The following is a 19,169-nucleotide window of genomic DNA, read 5'->3' as shown; positions in this document are numbered from 1 at the left end:
CCCTTTTAAGATGACTAATGTTACTGATTTTACTGCATTAATAATAGTGCCGAACACTGCACAGAGGTGAAAAAAAATCACTAGTGTCCGAGGTCACATTTTAAAACCAAATGTATGGTTATCATTAACTCTTTCAGTTAAAGTTCGGTCACCACTTAGAGCCGGGCAGTCCCTACCTGTCATCCTCCAAAGCCAAGCCCCTCGCTTCTTTCTTCCCCGAAATTCCAAAAAAGGACAAAAATGAATGCCTTATCGCTTCCTGGAGGTTCCCAAAGAGTTTCAACATAAATAATGATGGTGAGCTTGATTTTATAGTTCTCACTTGTACAAAAAGTAACAGTGCACAGTAATTTAGTCCTCTTACAGATCATATCTAAACGATCCAGAAAATTGCTGGTTAAAATGAACTGGCATCAACAGGCATACCGTGCTTTTAAAAAATCTAATTTCTCAGTTGATAAATAACCACAAAGTAATTTTCATTCTTTATGGATTTTCTATGAAAATATGTATGAAGCCTGATTTCTGCTGGTGGCTTAAAATGCTCAGGGTATTCAATATGCTCACACTTCCTTATTTTTAATTCTTCTCTTCAAATTTAGCCAAGTACGAGAAATGGCTTTAATAGGGGGCAGGGAAAGAATACCTTACTGGAATTTTAGGATGGAAAGATTTTTTTATATATATCTGGGTTCCCTTTACAAGCTGAGCCATCCCTCAGACGATTGACAAGAGCCTTCCTGCCTCTGGACAGGACTATTACAGTTGCACAAGTTGGAATGGTGAAGACCCTCATGTTAGACCATCCTTTCCTATGACCTCTTCAAATCAGAGATGAATCTCAAGTTGTAAGGGTGAGTATTAATTTTTCCAATAAACTCAGTCAATGAATTCTCACCAAAACAACTACCTATTTTGTTATTCAGTATATAAATAAATTTTTTTTGACTGGATATAAACTTTGCTAAAGTGAGGGCGATTTGAGCCTTAAATGAAGGAAAATGACCTGGAGTTGTAATATTTGGTAACATTAAATGTTTTCTTGATCATAAAGATAAATACTCATTGTGGAAAATTGAAATACGAAAGAGAAGTATAAACAAGAAAGCCAAAATCCCCTGAAATCCCACTGCCCAGAGATAAGCACAGTTCAGTAAACACCTTCCAGACCTTCCATATACATAAGGAGAAGTTAAAATGTAAAGGACTTTACATAAACAGGCTCACATTAAAAGGCAGTCTCACAATCTGCCTTTTTCATTCAACAAAATGTTGAGGGCAATCTTTTCATGTTAATGACTATAGATTTGCATCATCCTTTTTAAATGGCTGAATAGCATTCTACTGTATGATGGAATAAATTAAAACAAATGAAACCAATATCCATCTAATTTATTATTAGCATTTATGAAAGAAGATACTTATTTGTTAGAGGGTGGTGGCAAAATTTATGGGAGAGAATTGTGGTTGTATTTCATTACTAAACTCCCCTTGATCAAATATCAATGAGTAAGATAAACTGAAATATTCAAATCATAGAAATACCTTGTTGGAGAGTCAAAGGAATCGAAAGATTAGCAAATCACATCGTTCAATGGCTGGCTTTGTAAACCAACGAAAATGTAACTGTGGCTTTTCCCTTCCCTTTAAAAACAATGCTTCACAAACCAGTCCTAGGAAGCTGATTTTCTGGACACATAGAAACACATACAGATGTAATTCATCAAAACAGGAAGTGTTTTATTGCTACTCTCAGAGTAACTGATGCTGCACACAGCCTTTTACTAAGTCTCACTTGAGTAATTATCCACCCAATACTTCTCATTAACACTCATTTCTCAGCAAAGATTTTAATAGCTGATGGCTTTTGTAAGGTTCTCTATTAATAAGACCTCGTTAAGTTTTCAAAATATATTACAGTACATTTACTGGAATGATATAAGAGTGTGATATCATACATCATTCGAACTAAACAATATGCATCTAAATAAATCAGCAAGTCCATGTGGGGACAGCAGCAGCAGATCCAACACTACTTTCTGGACTCTCTTCAATTCAAATAAAAACTCTCTACACCTCTGGAAGAGGCTTTACTGTGTTTTCTTGATCGGCTGACATAATGTTTCTGTGACTTCCAATCTGGGCATAATGGAAGCACGTGAGACATGGGCTGCATTTTAAATTCTAATGTTGGGTTTAGAGACTTGGGTGTTGCCTGACTCGCTCTGGTGCTCATTAAACATACTTGCATCCTAGGAAAGTAAAGGCAACAACAAAATTTTAAATTAACCTATTTTTTTGGGGGGGGGGAGGGAGTTGGTAATATGTAATTTTTTGTAATTATCAGCAGTAACATAATTAAAAAGAAGATTGGATAGAGATTAATCACTGGTGATAAAAAAGGATCTACTGTAAAAATTAGTTGTTTAAAATTAATACTCATTTAATCAGAATAAAACAGGCATTCTCATGCCAGTCAACGCTGCTCGGGTTTTAAAAAAATGTTTTGATAATTTGGGGATGAAGAGCCCAATGTGGGAAACCCTGGATGCACACAGAATGAGATACTATCAACGGACATGACGTTAACAAGAGGCTGCCTCTCTCCCTACGCCTTAGGCCCTGTCAGAGTTGCCTGAATGCCTCATATTCGTCAGTTCTTCCAGGCCAGGCCCTCTCAACACGCCCTGCGCACCTCTCCCTCAGCACCCACTCCCCCCTACTCTGCCTCAGCATCAGCATATCTCGGCTCAGACGTGGCTTCCTCATGAAGCCATCCCATAACCTGTCCTCGGGTTCCTCTCCATGCTGGCGTTGCTTTCTTATTTACCTGTGCCTCCCTGAGACTAAGTTCTGGGAGAGCAGACCGCCCCCTTTCCAGGTTGCTACATGCGTCCTCGGTGTACCCTGCATGCTAGCATCGGGCACATAATCAGCAAGCCATAAATGCTTGACATTGGTTGAAGAAGGGAGAGAGGGCTGGCAGCCGCAGGCAGCCTTTCCCAGCAGATCATGCCATACACTTTAGGGCCTGCAGCATCCTTGCTTACCTGCCAGAAGGAAATGTGGCTGTCAGTGTTCGAGTAGGTGGCAAGATAGCGCCCATCAGGAGCGAAGGCCACTGCAGTGATCGGGCCCTTGTGTCCGTGGATTGTCTAAAATAAAAGTCAGAGTCATTAACTGGACTGTTCCACAGAACTATGACACACACGCATGCAGATGCATTCAGTTTTGAACAGTATGTGGTGAATATTAAATGCTGCTATGTGCTTTATTGTATTTATAAAACCAGATTAGATAAATCAGAAAGCAGCCAAAGTCCTCTCCCTGGTCTCTCTAAAGTTCAGTCTTGTTTTGAAGAGTCCACCTCTCTCCGAATTGGTGGACAGCATGAGTCCAAGGAAAAGCACATATTGATGGGAAAACTAGTATGTTAATTCACTTACGTCCATTAGGGGGAAGAATTTTAGAGTTAATTAGAAAGGTAAGAAACTGATCACCAGATCTACCCAGGAACCTCACTCATCTGTAATGAAAGACAATCAAAGTTATATCATAACATACCTGTCCCAGAAGGATTTAAAAACTATCATTTCAACCCTTAATAATTATACATTTTTCATGTTTTATGCTTCATTTCCTACCAATAACACTGTGTTCAAATGCATATGGATGCAATTAGTAAACACACATATATGCATGTGTTGTAGCTCTGACCACAGATATAAATCAAATACTATTAAAAACAAGTTAGCAGGGATAATTCTGAGCTTTTGCCAAATAGCTCTCATTGATTTAACCATGAATTTAAAAAAGGAAGTTGTATTTTAGACTAGGTCCTTGATAAAGTCTTTACTCATAAAAATTATACTAAAATTTAATGATATTTATAGTTATCGAAAACACTGGGATACTAAGAAAATTAGTATATTATATTATTATATTAGTATCCTTACACTCAACTATTAAAGAGCTTACATCTCCCAAATTAAGCAATATTCAGTCTGCTCACAAGCTCTAGGTTGGCTTCCTCCCTGTGTCTGGAAAGAAATGGGGAAATGTGTTCCCTTAAACCAAGACAATACCAGGAAGGTTTGTGTCCATTGGCTGAAGAATTGTGAACCTTGACAATTGGTGGAAGCAGCAAGTTCAACATATGCTTAAGCCCCAAACATATTGTAAATTTCTGTAAGACTCTTCTCATAATTCATTTCTGAGTGATTACAAGGTGGAAGGAAGGTGGGAGGGAATACAAGGATGTTCCTCAGTGCTCTTTGGATTGTGTTCTTTACTGTCATTGGGTTTTCAGGGCACTGTGTGATCCAAAATAATGCCTGTTTTTCAATAGAGGAAAACTATTTTACTGGTCTAGCTCTGGGCTTGGCATTTGGTCTCCAAAACTTACTGACTGTGGGACCTCAGGCAACTTATTTAAGGTACCCAACCCGAGTACCCAAATCTACTTATAACGTAGAAATGATGATGATCATGATATTGATAATACCTGCTTTAAGAGCTTTGTGAAAACTACACCAGTTACTATAGCTACAGCACTCCGCACAATGCATGGCACAGAAAAGACTCAATAAATACTATTAATTTTTTTTTACTCCCCCGCCCCTCCTTATTGAAAGGTGACCAGACATATATACTTGAAAGGTGCTAAGAAAGTAGATCTTAAATGTTCTCACTGCAAAAAACAAATGGTGATTATGTGAGGGTATGGGGGTGTTGGCTAAATGCCAGGGTGGTCATCGTTTTGCAACACGTAAGTGTATCAAGTCATCACCTTAAAACTACACAATGTTATATGTCAATTATATCTCAATAAAACGGAAAAAAATGATTAGACAAATGTAAACAATCACATAACTTAATTACTTGAGTACACCATTTAATGAAAACCACACATCAAAAAAATCCCTAATAATACATCCCAGAATCGGCACCGGCTAACATACTAGGTGGTCCAGAAACAGATTTCAGACTGTGGAGCTTAAACAACTGTGGTAACTGTCCATGGTACTAGCCCACAAATGTGGTGCTACATTAAGCAACAGGGTGAGCATGCTGAACAACTATTGCAAGAAACCAGCTCAACACCATCTGCATTAGAATGAAAATCATTGTAGGTATGGGGGTGGGGGGGATTCAAGCAATTAAAAGGGGGGAAATGACCATTCCCACTTACTAGGTCAGTTAAACGAGCTCACAGGGAAAGCAACTTTGATTGTTTTTTAAATCAAGATTCAAAATCTGAAATTGTTAAAAATCTGAAATTCTGTTGGGCCAATCTGAGGCTATTTTATGGTTAAGATAGTTGATTAAGCAGGTACCTTGCAAAATCAAGATTTCTAGCCTCTCCTGAAACTGGAAGCTCAGGCAATCCTGGGCCACAGTTCACATGTGGGGACATCCATCAGTCAGAGCTGAGTGAAGGTGGCCCCTCAGCCACTTCGCCAGTCCCAGCCCTGACACAAAACAGGGCCTGTGTACCCCAACACCGGCTGCCTGGCTCCCTCACTTCCTGCCTGGACCCTCGTGGCATTTAATGCAACCATTCCATTAAACACATTTGAGTGAAATAGTTCTTCCATGCTCTGGGGGCCCAGTGTGCATCTAAAAGTGAGAGCAGGGAGAGCAGGTTGAAAGCTACTCTAGGAAAAGTTGGCCCTTCTTGCAAGCTCCCCAAAGCCCAACTCTGTGCAGAGGCGGACTGATCTTCATTTTGGAGTTTGGACCCCAAAATCTCAAACAGAATGTTAAGCCTGCCTCCTTCAGATCCCGCGACCAGCAATTGGAATGTACTTCAGACAAGAGAATGCACCAGTGAGTTGGCTAAGAAGCAGCAGGTCCAGAGGGTGTACCGACCCACTGGTCACAGTTAGGGACCCTCTGTGAGACTAGCTAGGTTAGCCCTCTAGGAAAGGCAGAACACCAGACATACAGGCTCCTCAGCAAAGTCTTCATGAACCATTTCATATACGTCGTCATCTTTTACAGAGGGCTGGTATTTACAACATCTATGTGAATATTTCTGTGTCAGTTGAAGACGCTCTTCATTACGTGTCTAATAGACAATCCTGTGAAATAAGTTCATCTTAGAATTTTCTGCCAGGAAAATATTTATCTTCCCAGATCAATTTTGTTGCTTTCTTTTTATTATGAAACAATAATTACATAATCCAAACCATGCTCACTGTACTGCCAAGAAACTCAGAACTAAATGTATGCTCATTCTGTGTATCTATTGGTAAATACTAGTACTCCTACTCATTTCACTAATCATTGTCCTGTTTTCCTTTGTTGTGGTTGAGGTACTGTTAGATACTGAATTTATTAATCTGTTAGTTTATTTAAAGCCTGTTTTAGACACTCCAGATCCAACTCATTAACATACGCGCATGCGCACACAGATGCACACACCATTCCACAGGCAAGGTGCCCCACAGGGCCCTTTTGAAGCAACACAGACACCACTGAGCACTGACTGCAGTGGCGGCTGAAAGACAGGCTTGTTGTCTTGTAAGAAAGCAAGTACCACTCATGGTGGCTCAGAGGAGCTCGCTGTTTTAGATAGTTTGGTGCATCTGGCGAGTTCATTCCAATCTCAGCCTGAGAGGTGCTCCAGCCCTGGGTGTAATGGGAATGCTGCCATTGTCTGGTGCTGAATCCCTGAACTGGCAGCTCTGTGCAGGCACTGCCTGGACTGACTGGCACCTCTGCTCTGGCGGCAGAGATGCAGCTGTGGGCACAGCGAACCTGTAAGTGCTCTGTGATGGAGCAAACCCGATGGTGGGATCTTAAATGCTCAGCTGGAAAGAACATTTTCCAAAATAACAGGTTTCGAAATAAAAGGAGGTTTGGTCCACTTTTTATATGCGAATGAGTATCATGTCTTGTTATATTTTTAGCCAAAGAAATTGCTGTCTTGAATAGACAGAGATGGACTATAGAGAAATTAATCTAATTCGAGAAGTGCCTGAACAATAAAAGAAAATCAAGCAATTATCCCTAGCGGGAGACGAAGTGTTGAACTGCTAAACACCCACTCCCCCTTTCTCTCATGAAAGAAAGGAACTGCGAGGCAGGGTTAATAATGAGCAATACTTGCACTTACCCAACAGTTTTCAACAGGCACTTCCAATGTGCTCTGCGAATATAATTAACCCTGCTGTACAGAGGAGAGTCACGACTTTCTACAGCGATTTGGTCAGCGTCAATACGAGCTCTAACCACCTAGAATATTCTCTTTAAAATTTCTCTTTATATGCTTTGTCTCTTCCTGGAGTTCTTGATATTGTTTCCCAATGGCAAATTTGACAATAAAACCCAAAAAAGTAGGACTCTACTCCACCCACTTTAAAAACTGAACAAGATCAAGGAGAACACTGTATATTTATTTGCAGGTCTCATCACTTTTTTAAAGGGGAGGGGAAAAACCCAACCAGACAAGACACCTTCCTACTTTCAACATAAATTGTAAAAATTTCCAAAAGTAGGCAAAATCTTGCCATCATAAGTACCAGCACAACGGAGCCAGCTATTTTGTACAACATTTGCTAAAATAAGGTGAACAATGAGAGAATTTGGACTGAAGCTTCAGAGCCCCAAGGTCCAGGGGCTGAGGGAAGAGGCTGCCTTGGTCGCAGGCCTGCTCGGGAGCAGTTTGGGATTAAGACAGGCAGTTGCAATTGGGGGTGGGGGAGGCAGGGGGAGGGCGGGAGGATATCTGAAATGCCTGCTGAGCTGAACATATGTCCCCAGTTGGCTGTACATGGTGCCTGAAATTTCTAAAAATATAATTGTGCAGGCATTTCCCTTAGGCTGGGCTCTGGCAAAGGAGGAGATGTGAGGGACAAGCATGGCAGAAGCCTGGAGGTTAGGGCGAGCCTCATGAAGTGTCCATCTGTGTGCGGAGGCAGGAAGTAGGTTGGAGATGGGCCAGACATTCAGAGAAGTGAGTACCTGGGAAGTGAGGACGAGCCCTGAAAAGAAGAGCAGCGGAAACACCAAAGACCTTCAAATACCTCTAACTTCCTTGTGGTGGCCCCTCTTCGGGGTAACAGACAACACCAAGTGCAGTGCCGTAAGTAAGCACTTCTGGAGGAAAGAATAATTATAAAACCAGGGACCTGGAGCTTTCTGACTTGGGACACAACATACAGAAACTGAAAGCATTGACCGACATGGAAGTAGATGGCAAACGTTCTCCTAAAACTCTAGACTGAAGAGCCGGCTTTCCTACCGGGTGTCCCATCCCAGTGTCTGCGCATGAGCCACGCGCCGCCCCGGGGTGAATCTTCAATGATTTTGAGCAGAGATTTGACAGTTGAATGTGGGTTGTTTATCTCTATAATTTCTTTCCTTGCTGGCGGGCCGAGGTATGTTTCGTATTCACGTTATGCCAACTCTATGTGATAGCCTGTTGTGGCTTTTTTCCATCCAGGGGGCATTGGCACCAATGGATGAATTATTTTCTATCACTATCTAATTGAACAGAATATACATTCTGGGTGAAAGACAAGTAGATTTGCTATCACTTTAACATCTTAATGGAAAATAGATTTAAGGATAAGTATAATAAAGTGAGCTATTTTAAATTATACTATAACACAAAGGCCTCAAGTAAACAGAATTTCTTCCTTACAAAGAGTTGCAGCATTTCCCATTTTCAGTTATTGAAAATTACTGAAATGTCACTTGGGGAAAAACTGACAGTGACAAATTAAAGGAGCTTTTCGATATCTACATATAGGCAATCTCTGGAACAAGCAATAGTCTTTGAAATTTTTTGGCGGAGGATTATACACTAAACACGTGTAACACCCTCATCCTGGAATAGAATCAACATAAATGTGCAAGATTTGTTACACTAATGTAATTTAGGCACTGGTAATAATTTCAGATTTTTATTACACTAAGGCTTTTATATGGGCAACTTTCTGAAGCATTTGCTTATCTATAAAAGAAGACAGATATTATTTGCCCTGCCCTGTATGTCAGAAAGTGAGAAAGAAGAATTTGGAGCTCAGGAGAAGGTTTATGGAAGGAGAGACAGATTTGGGAGGTATAAGAAAATGGGCAGATATTGGGGCATAAGTCCTGCTCTCAGCACTGTTCCTGGCGCACAGCAGTCTCTCCAGGAATATCTGGGAATGACTGGGTGGTTGAGGTAACCCAAGCAGAGCGCGAGAGAGAAAGACGAAAGGGGAGAGGATGAAACAGCAGAGGAGACCACCCGTGGAAGGGGTGGACAGAAAGGAAAGAGGTGGGTCTATTCTACAAATTATAGATTTGAAATCCTGGGTTTTAGCTAATACTTTTTATTTTTAAGTGAAAGATTTTAATGTCCCCAATGTACAAATCACTTTTTTGGGAATTTTTTAATGGATCACTGTAATTAATACCTAACAAAATTGCTTTGAAGTTTGATAACATTTTATCTTGTAAATAACCCTTTATCAAGTAGTAATTATTTAATTAAGGAACAGGAGATAAATGATGAAAAAGTCAAATTTCTAGTTTCATAAACATATATCTGAATTAGAATAAATTTATAATCCCAAACTGTCGGTACTACTCAATAGCCAAAACTGATAGTCAAATGTCTGTAATTTTAACTTTGCTTAAATTTCATAAGTTATGCACAAATTTTTCATGAAGGTCATTACAAAGTATACTTAAGATTTCTCTGGATGTAATTATAACAAGAGAATAAAGATATGCCATTAAAAGTTAGAAAAGATGATGTATTATAGAATTATTCACCTGAAACCTATATAATTTTATTACCAATGTCACTCAAATAAACTCAATAAAAAATAATAAAAAAACACTGGGAAAGACAAAAAATAGAAATTAAAATGAAACGTGTGTATTTGTGTATGTGTTGCCATATATACACACATATATGTATTTGGTAGCTCATTTTGATATACAGATTCTTTTCAAAAATAAGAGGAGAAATATTTTAACCAAACTAATAATTTATAAAAACTCATATTAATGATCATAATTACCAATTTTGTTCTATAGCAATTTCAATGATTCACTAGATTCATAAACTTTAATCAATGCAGGATATACTGGATATTTTACTACTAACTAAATCACAATGCATATTTAAACAAGCATTCCCTATAGTTTGGTCAAAGAGAATTCACTTAAAACTGAAGGAACATGAATTAATTTGCCTATCACGAGATTAAACTCTGCAGAAACATCTATGTGATAATCTTAGAGTGGGAGGTATGCTGGCTTAAACCTCTGTATCTTTAATACAGTCATAATGCCTAATGATAAGCAAAACTAAAAGGCCCATTCACTATACAATTCAATATTTGGACCACCAGACTCTTTAGCACTTAATAAGCAATTAATATTTGTCAATGGAAAATGTTTGGGTAACACGTGGAAGTCAATAACACTGGCCCATTCACACTCCAGCACTGACAAGCTACCCAAATATCTACGATCCTCAAGAGAAACACACAGCTTTGATGTTTTAATTTATGTTCTTCCCAAGAAAACAGGAATCCTTTGAAGCTTTTGTTTGTTTCTAACTCAGAATGCACTTTGTTAGTAATGTGGTTATAATTGTTATCATGTATGTAGCTCACAGATGTGTGTCTTAAAATAACATTCTATGCCTTATTATAGAAAATATTAAAAGCATATTTAATACTATGTATACTAATTTTATTCACTTTTGAGCAAAGCATGTTCAACTCAAGCAAAAACCTTCCATTTAAAATATTATCTTCCTTGTAGAAGTGAGTGTATAAAGAAGGCAGTTTGCACACATTTCTGAAGGCCTAATAGAGAATATATTTACTTTGCGTTAGCAACAATGATTTTTAACAGAAGCATGATTTTTATTTTGGAGGGTTTTTTTTGGGGGGGAGAGGGAAGGGAGGAAAGCTAAAAATTTACCTGTAATCCCACCACTTTTTGAAATACCTTTAGTAAAACTGGAAACCCTACCCCACTATTCTTAACCCATCAAATCCCATGATTTAGAAGAAGCCTCATAAATCATTTGGCATACATCTTTCCAGACTTTCTATTAGTGTGTCTTTGAAATCATAGAGTCTACCAGTTTTTTCTAGTAGGAACAATTTGGTATCCTCTACACTATTTTATTTTTTGTAAAAATATTTTATTTGGCTCCGGCCAGGTGGCTCAGTTTGTTGGAGCATCGTCTTGTACACCAAAAAGGTTACAGGTTCGATTCCTGGTCAGGGCTCGTACAGGTGGCAACTGATCATGTTTCTTTCTCATATCAATGTTTCTCTCTCTCTCTCAAATCAATAAACATATTCTCGTGTGAGGATTAAAACCAGATATTTTATCTGTTCAGAGATGAGACTCGTAATTGTCAGATCATTTTAAATGTTAAAATTAAAATGTGCATAATATGGTAAGTAGCATGGTCTCCAAAAATCTGTTTCTGCTTTAAAAAAACAATAACATCAGTTAGGGGGGTGAGGGGATTGAGAAAAAAAGAGATAACTCATGGATAGGGACAACTGTGGGTGATTGTGGGGAAGAGCTCATGAGTGGAGGTGAAGGAGGGTATAGGGGGGGAAAGGGGTGATGAAAAAAATTAAAATAAGGAAATAAAACATAATTTAACACTTATTAGTTGCTTGGATATCTTGGAAACAACGAGATTCACTAACCATTTTCGTAAAACAATAAAAGGCAGGTTTGCTCTTTTTAAAGGGTGAGGTCTTTCAAAAGGAAATATGATAGCTGAAGAAACATAATCTATAATAAAAAGGTAATATGCTAACTAGACCGGACGTCTTCCAGACGTCATTCCAGATGTCCTTCCTGACGAAGCCAAGGCCAGAGGGAAGCCCGCCTGGGTCCTGGGTGCCTGAGAGTTAAGACAGAACAGAGAATACCCTCTCTGGATCTTTGGAAAGTTAAAATTTAATGGGAATTCTGGTTGATGCTTCCCATTCTACCTGTGAAAAAGTCAGAGCCCCCAATCAGACACAGTGATGCATGAGGTTAGAAAAGATCCATCTTGTAAGGATTTTTTTTTTTAATCTTGATGATTACTTCTCTATTAACTATAAGAAGTAGAAAGTCATTCCATTTGTGATCCTGTATCACACATGCCACCTGCAGTCTGGTCACATTTCTCAGGATCACAAGCAGCGATCCTTCCACGCAGGATGTTTCCACACAGGCACTCACCCAGCACGTCCTCAAGCTGGTTTGGAGTTCAGTTGTTTGTAACTCTGAACACAGTTACGCTCAGAAACAATGCCACAAATAGCAGCCAGATTTCCAGACCAGCTTTCAAAGCCTATAGAATTCCTAATGTTTCCAAATGTAGTGCCAGTTCAATCGCCTAAGCACTATTTATAACAGTTTCTATGGGGAAAGCATTTCAAGGGCCACGTCAGACCCTCGGAACCTAATTACCCACTGTAGACACAAGGAAGCTACACGTTCTAATGTCTTTAGATCTATGGGGGTTGTACGTATGTTACTAGGCCAGCAGAAGTATTTGTGGGATGTCAGAGAAAAGTATGAGATTACCTGTCTTGAACCCCTAGACACTGGATTCACCCAAAGCTCTAAGCTAAAGTCAGAGCGACAGCAAGACTGAAAGAGTGTATTCCATGCAGAAGGTGTCATAGAATCAAAGGCCTAGAGGAGAGAGAGTAGATCTCATCAGGAAAATTAGAAGACCTTCCGAATGATTAGGATTTATGGTACAAGGGAGGAAGGGGAGAGATAAAGGTAGATGGAGAATTAGGCTGAAGACAGAACTTGAAGGACCTTGTGATTTTCAGTGAACATACATGAACTGTGAACACACACTGAGAGAAGAACTTTGAAACCCAGCAATACGTTAAAAAGTATTTACTGAAAGACACTGTGTGACCCAAACTATCACATTTTTTATACAATTTAACTTTAAAATATTAGATTCATATCTAAACCTTTTTGCTACAAATAGAGAATAAAAAATTGGATAACAAGATGGTTTGATCATTTGATATTTAGGTAAGTGTGGTTTAGTTTTCAATTAAAAATGGTGAATAATTTGATCATTTTTCTCTCCAAATAATTATAGAGTACTTACTAAAGTGTAACCGATAAGTTCAAAAAGTTAGTGAGAACATTTTCTTTGGGTTTGGGCAGATCTTAAAGCAAAATTTCTTCTGAGTATTTTTAATAAAACATATTTCAAAGATACGGTAGAAGTCTTAAAATGAAAATAAGAATTCTCACACTATAAGAAATCTGCATGAATATACCTCACAACTGTCTCTGAAAGTTACGTTCTTTTTTATTTCTGGTCAATTTTCAACAATAGCCAGATAAAACCACAATAAAAATTTGAAGATGTTTCATTTATCTATAAAATGAATGACTGATTCTTTTTCTTTCTTTTCTTCTTCTTTTTTTTTTTTTTTAGTGAGGCATCTTAGCACCGATTATCAGAACTGTTTTGAATGTGAATTGCATGATTTCTGATGGCTACACACTCAAGGACAACAGTGAATGACCTTGAACAGCAGTGTATAAAAATACATCTATCACAGGAACGGCATTCTGGCTGCCAGTCAATATACTCCTCTCATTGGTTAGGAGTTTCTCCTGCTGTGATTCCCTCATTACAATTTGCTTTTACTTCCTGGGCAAATGACAACTAGAAAACGAGGCAGCTTCTTTCTTGACCAAACTTAATCCAGAAAAAAATGCGATGACAGCTGCAGCCACTCGAGTGTTACAGACATTTTACATGTCTGTAAAAGGCACGATTACATGTTCTAAACGTTGCATCACCGAATGCGACAGCCAACAAGTTAGCTCACTTTCTTAGTCCACTTCATTTGTGGGAGGAAATGTCTCAGAAACACAGGATACTGTTTGCTTATAAAAAAGAAACTTCTTCTATCCTATTCAACCAATTTTTTATAACTAAATAAGTTGAGGTGTGGCATGCAGGTAAACACTCAGATACACAACTTAGAAAACATTCTTGGCTACTTTGAAAAGAAGGATCCAACAAGTCCGAGTACAGATAACTCTCGCTCTATGTTTTTATGATAATTAGTCTCCTGGCCGTTTACATTTTTCTGGGAAGCAAGAAAAGGCACATTCACTTGGATAATGTCCTTGTACTAGGGATATATTCATATCTGTAAAGCAAATCATAGTGAATCATATAGATTTAAGTGACATTTGTTTTTTCATACAAGAATTTTCTGACCCATTAATTCCTAGTCATCATTTAAGACCTCAGGGCACAGCTCATTATTATGAGATGTGAAATTATTACAAAATGTTAAAAACAAAAACAACTTTCCCTTTTAATTAAACACAATTACAGATACTAGAAAGCACCTTAGAAAGTGCACCATAGAAATGGCAAAGAAAATAGAAATCTCAATGAAAAAAATAAGGTGCAGAAAATAAACTCCAAAAATAATGACTGCTCCAATAAGTGATTTTTGGTTTTTCTTTCTTTAATGTGGCTAAACAATTTGTGGTCCAGTGTAAATGGGCCCAGTTTTCTAGTTAGGGTTTGAATTTGGGATTCTGTTCCCAGAAGTTCAGTATCATTGATCAGCAAGGAAACAGACTGAAAATACGTTTACGTGGATAAACATAAACATGATGCTAAATAAAATAAGCCAGATACAAAAAACCACATACTGTATGAGTCCACTTATAGGAAGTTTTCAGGAAGTCACTGTGACAGAAAGATCCGTATTGCCAGAGAGAGAGGAAGGGAACTTCTGGGGATGATGGATATGCTCTTATTTTGACGATAGTGGTGGTAACAAGACTGCATACATTTGCTATCACTCATCAGACTGTGCACTTCCAATGAGTGCATTTATTATATGTAAATTATGCCTCATTAAAAGTTACAAATATGCAAATATAGAAAATAGATCCGTTAGGAAAGACTGAGTTATGTAATAACTGATGTTTTTGTTGCTCCTGCCCGGAAGCATTGAGAAATGGCCACGCAAAGGGCTAATCACTTAGAGCGGGAGGCGAAGGCTGTTCCCCAGAATGCATTTTCCAGTTTCCATCAGGTCTCAACGGAGAGTGCTCCCCCACTTTCCCCGGGGGAACCTTAACCACAACCTAACCATTTCTCAGTAAGGATACCTTTCCTGTAAATCTGCAAGAAGTGTTCTTTTCCTTGAATTCCTGTTCATCATTCTGTAGTAGAGTGTGTGCCACAAGCGACATCTGCTCCTTTTTAATATAAGCTCTACATTTTTGTTCAATTTATAATACTGGCTATTGATTTGGGATTGCTGGTCCAAACCAGTCTTAACGTCTTTGTTTTAAAGTCCTAAACCTAAGTTTACATTTGTTATAATCCACAAATATTTATATTCAATTCAAAAGGTAAAGATTTAGAAAAGTATTTTAGAAATTCTAGAGTCTGTGAATACACACTTCCACACATTAAAGATTCTATCCCAGAAATTTATTAAGATTTATGTTTAATAAATGGCACAGTACTGAAATGAACAGTCTAGGAAAAATTTTAAACATTTTCCGGAACTACCAAGCTATAAGAAAATAGCAATCCACGCATTTATTTGTGCCACTGCATATAGTTCCAAAAGGACTTCTCCTTCACTGTAGGCATGTGTGAGGCACAGCTAAGGAGCTGCGGTTCCACTTTACTGGTTTTCAACAAGGAAGTTTATGAAACCACTAAAAAACAGAGTGATCAGGGCCTATTAGAAAAAATAAATCTGTCTACAGAATATGATACATATAATTAAAACAACACCCAAAAAAGAGCATAAAAAACAAAAACAATATTCAATAAATAAAGAAAAAAAATCAATATTTTGTTTCATCCTTAATTCACACTATATTTATTAAGAAAAATGAGAAGTTAAATAACAGGATCAGTGAAAGCAGATATGAAAAGGCGCTAGAGTACTTCCTGAAGCCTTTCTTCGTGGCCACTGAGTAAATTCTGGGTTATGATAGGCTTTTAAAAATATGAATGTAATTCTAGTTGATTAAATACAAACACTAATAAATCTCTCTAAAAGGATTTTATAAACTAAAGGACTATGCCGTGAGGATTTTAACTGACTGACATTCTCCCTAGAGGTTTCCATACGTATCTGCTAATATACGAGGCTGTAAATACTTTGATGCTCTCAGTTCTCCCTGTCTGAAACGTTCCCAACACAGGACACTCTGTCTGCTAGTCAGCGGCAGTGCTACCCCAGGGAACCTGCACGGGGAACCTGCCCCAGTGCCACTGCAGGAGAGGGGATGGTGCCAAGGGAAGAGAGAGCTCACAGCGCCAGAGGGCAGTGGTCCCTGCTGGGTCTGGAACTGTCTAGGGAGCCAGAGGGGTTTCTGGAGTTCTACCTCTGCCCTCGCTGGGTAGTCATCTGCAGTTTTCTATTTTTCTTGCCATCTTAACTTCTATCTCTCTGTATTGTTGAGTCTATTGTGTAAGACCATAGTGCAAAAGCATTAAATTCTCTCTTCATTAGTCTTGGCTATTTTTCCTTGATTGTTTTCTCTACCATAATGTATCTCTATCTTTTCTTGGTTGTCAACACAAAGAAAATCTTTTATCAAGTTTTTTTTGTTTGTTTGTTTTTTTCCTGGCCTACATTTTTCTGACCACGTTTTCTTTTACCGAATCATTCTTTTCCCCCCTAGATATTTTTTCAATGACTTACAGGGCCCATGGAGACCTCATGGAAAAAAGTTTGAAAAAAGAATTCTTACTTTCCTTTCCCATTATGTTAGTTATTTCCAAACAGGTGGTTTACTGCCCAACTGAAGTTTAATATATAATCCATTATCACCACTTCATATATATTATTTCCTAATATTCACTTATTCCTATAATATTTATTATCTCCACCTATCCAATGAATTTAACTTTTCTATATTTCTGTATTCAAAAACATCCTGCCAACCCCACATCCTTTACTGATTTCTTCTAACACAGACAATATAGAGATGGGTGCTGAAGGCTATGGAGAGGCTCAGAACTCCACTATCGTCTGGCAAGAAGTCTCACATTACTAAACTGAAGGGCTGTGCCATCAGGATTTCATCTCACTGGCGTGCTCTGTAAACATGTTCATGCTGTATTTTATAAGACTCTCTGATATTCTCATAACTCCGACCTCTTCGTGCAGAGGCCATTCCCAGATACTTGAAACCAGGGTATAAATTATTTTCTTCTTGATGACTCATTATTCATACTGGTACTAGGCTGGGATACTGGTGCTAAAAGCCTATTTTCCTCAGTGAGTAAGTGCTATAATGTACTGTCAAGAACTTGGAACACTAAAAAATAAGGTCTGCAATTTTTCAAATATTCATCGTTTCTAAATTTTTAAAAGATATTTTCTTATTTTGTGTAAGCAGACATTTAAATCACATTCAAATCCCCAAAAATACCATTCTTTGGATAAAAAGATAATTTTCCATGTGCACAACTTAGTAAATTTTATTGTTCAGTGACTTGCTTTGAATAACATTTTACAAACATCTTTCACAGTTGTATTATTTGATGATTAACTCATTGAAATGGACCTTCCAGCTTCAAATAATCATTCCTTAATAGAATTCTATGCAGGTGGGGTTAGAAAAGCAAACAGCATAGGAACGAAGTGTGGAAATTAAAGGATTAATTCAAAGCCACTAAAGGTCACGTGGGCTTACAGTATGCTGACAGAATTAAAGTCTTTCCCTGTAGACCAGGGGTCCTCAAACTTTTTAAACAGGGGGCCAGTTCACTGTCCCTCAGACCGTTGGAGGGCTGGACTATAGTTAAAAAAAAAACTATGAACAAATTCCTATGCACACTGCACATATCTTATTTTGAAGTAAAAAAACAAAATGGGAACAAATACAATATTTGTATTTGCATGTGGCCCGCGGGCCGTAGTTTGAGGACCCCTGCTGTAGACCAACCTCTTGGTCCCACAAAAAGTATGCTCTTACCTCCACGTGTTTAAGAGACTCAATTTCGTTACACAGAACTCATAAAACACCCGCATTCTGCCCACATCCAGCAATGGCAGCACCTGACCTCTGCCTCCCTGAAGCCCAGTGAGGGGTTCCAGGAACTCACACAGCTCCCCAGATCTGGTTTCACCCCACCTCTCGTGGGTCCACGGGCAGGGAGGTGCACAAAAGCCTGGGAAACAGGGGTCTCCCCCGCTTCAACACTGGGCTTTGGACACTGACCTATTCTTTTCAGAACCACCTGTGACCTTGGCGCCCTCCTGCCCCGTTTCCAGAAGCCTCACCACGCGCTCCTGTTCCTGTTTCCCAGAGGAGGTACAGAAAACAGCACATGACAGGAAGGTGACTCTCTCCCCTGCTCGTCATCCTCCTTATAAAGATTATCAGAAAAACAGAATGGCTTCTCTAAGCAAGAACCAGGAGGAAAACACAGACACAGACACACATTTGTCATTTTATTAGAGGGCCCAGGACCAATGAAAAAACAAAATGAACACGAAGAAGGTTGATCACCTTCCCCAACTTGGCTCTTGGTGTAAACACTGCACATCACCTGTTGCCAGCAGCTCATGGTTCATCTGCATATAATCTAAGAAATTTATTCCTCTTTCTTCCAAAAAAGCTGGAATCTGGAGATCAGTCCATGTGCCAAAAATATCCCAAAATAAGTTAAGTAAGAAATATTATTTTTATAAGGAGTTGATTATGCTTCTTTTTAAGAAACCACAAATAAACAAGTTTTTCCTAGCTCCCTTTTGGTGGTAAGATTTGGGTTATCTATTCACATAGAAATGAAACACCCTTTGGACAATTCAGCACAACTCCTTATTTCACTCGGTAGGGGAGACACAGATCTATATTAATAAAAGGATAATATGCTAATTAGACCAGGAAACCTTCCTGGAGACCTTCCGGACGTCCTTGGTGGCAGAGCCGAGGCAGGTTAGGGGCGAGGCAGGTTAGGGGGGGGTGGGGGTGGGGGTGGGGCAGTTAGGGGCGAGCAGGCTGGTGGGGGGAGGGAAGTTGGGGTCTATCAGGCTGGCAGGGGGGGCAGTTGGGGGCAATCAGGCTGGCGGGGGGTGGGGGCTGTTGGGGGTCAGCAGGCTGGCAGGGGGGACAGGTGGGGTGAGAAGGCTGGAAGGGGAGGGCAGTTG

The 19,169-nt window shown here is 39.0% G+C and overlaps 1 protein-coding gene across 7 annotated transcripts in view; it reads right to left on the bottom strand.

Moving 5' to 3' along the window:
• The window catches only part of WDR7 (WD repeat domain 7), a 285,950-nt gene that overhangs the window by 4,193 nt on the left and 262,588 nt on the right, over positions 1 to 19,169 (bottom strand). For all 7 annotated transcript variants that reach the window (XM_023752617.1, XM_014454396.2, XM_023752616.1 and 4 more), the window contains one exon: positions 3,051 to 3,155. In XM_023752617.1, coding sequence (XP_023608385.1) covers positions 3,051 to 3,155 — 105 coding nt within the window. The remainder of the gene's footprint in view (positions 1 to 3,050; positions 3,156 to 19,169) is intronic.

Source organism: Myotis lucifugus, unplaced genomic scaffold, assembly GCF_000147115.1.
Source record: "Myotis lucifugus unplaced genomic scaffold, Myoluc2.0 scaffold_36, whole genome shotgun sequence".
Taxonomy (NCBI): domain Eukaryota; kingdom Metazoa; phylum Chordata; class Mammalia; order Chiroptera; family Vespertilionidae; genus Myotis; species Myotis lucifugus.
The sequence above is the reverse complement of the archived record's forward strand: the minus strand, read 5'-3'. Positions and strand labels throughout refer to the sequence as shown.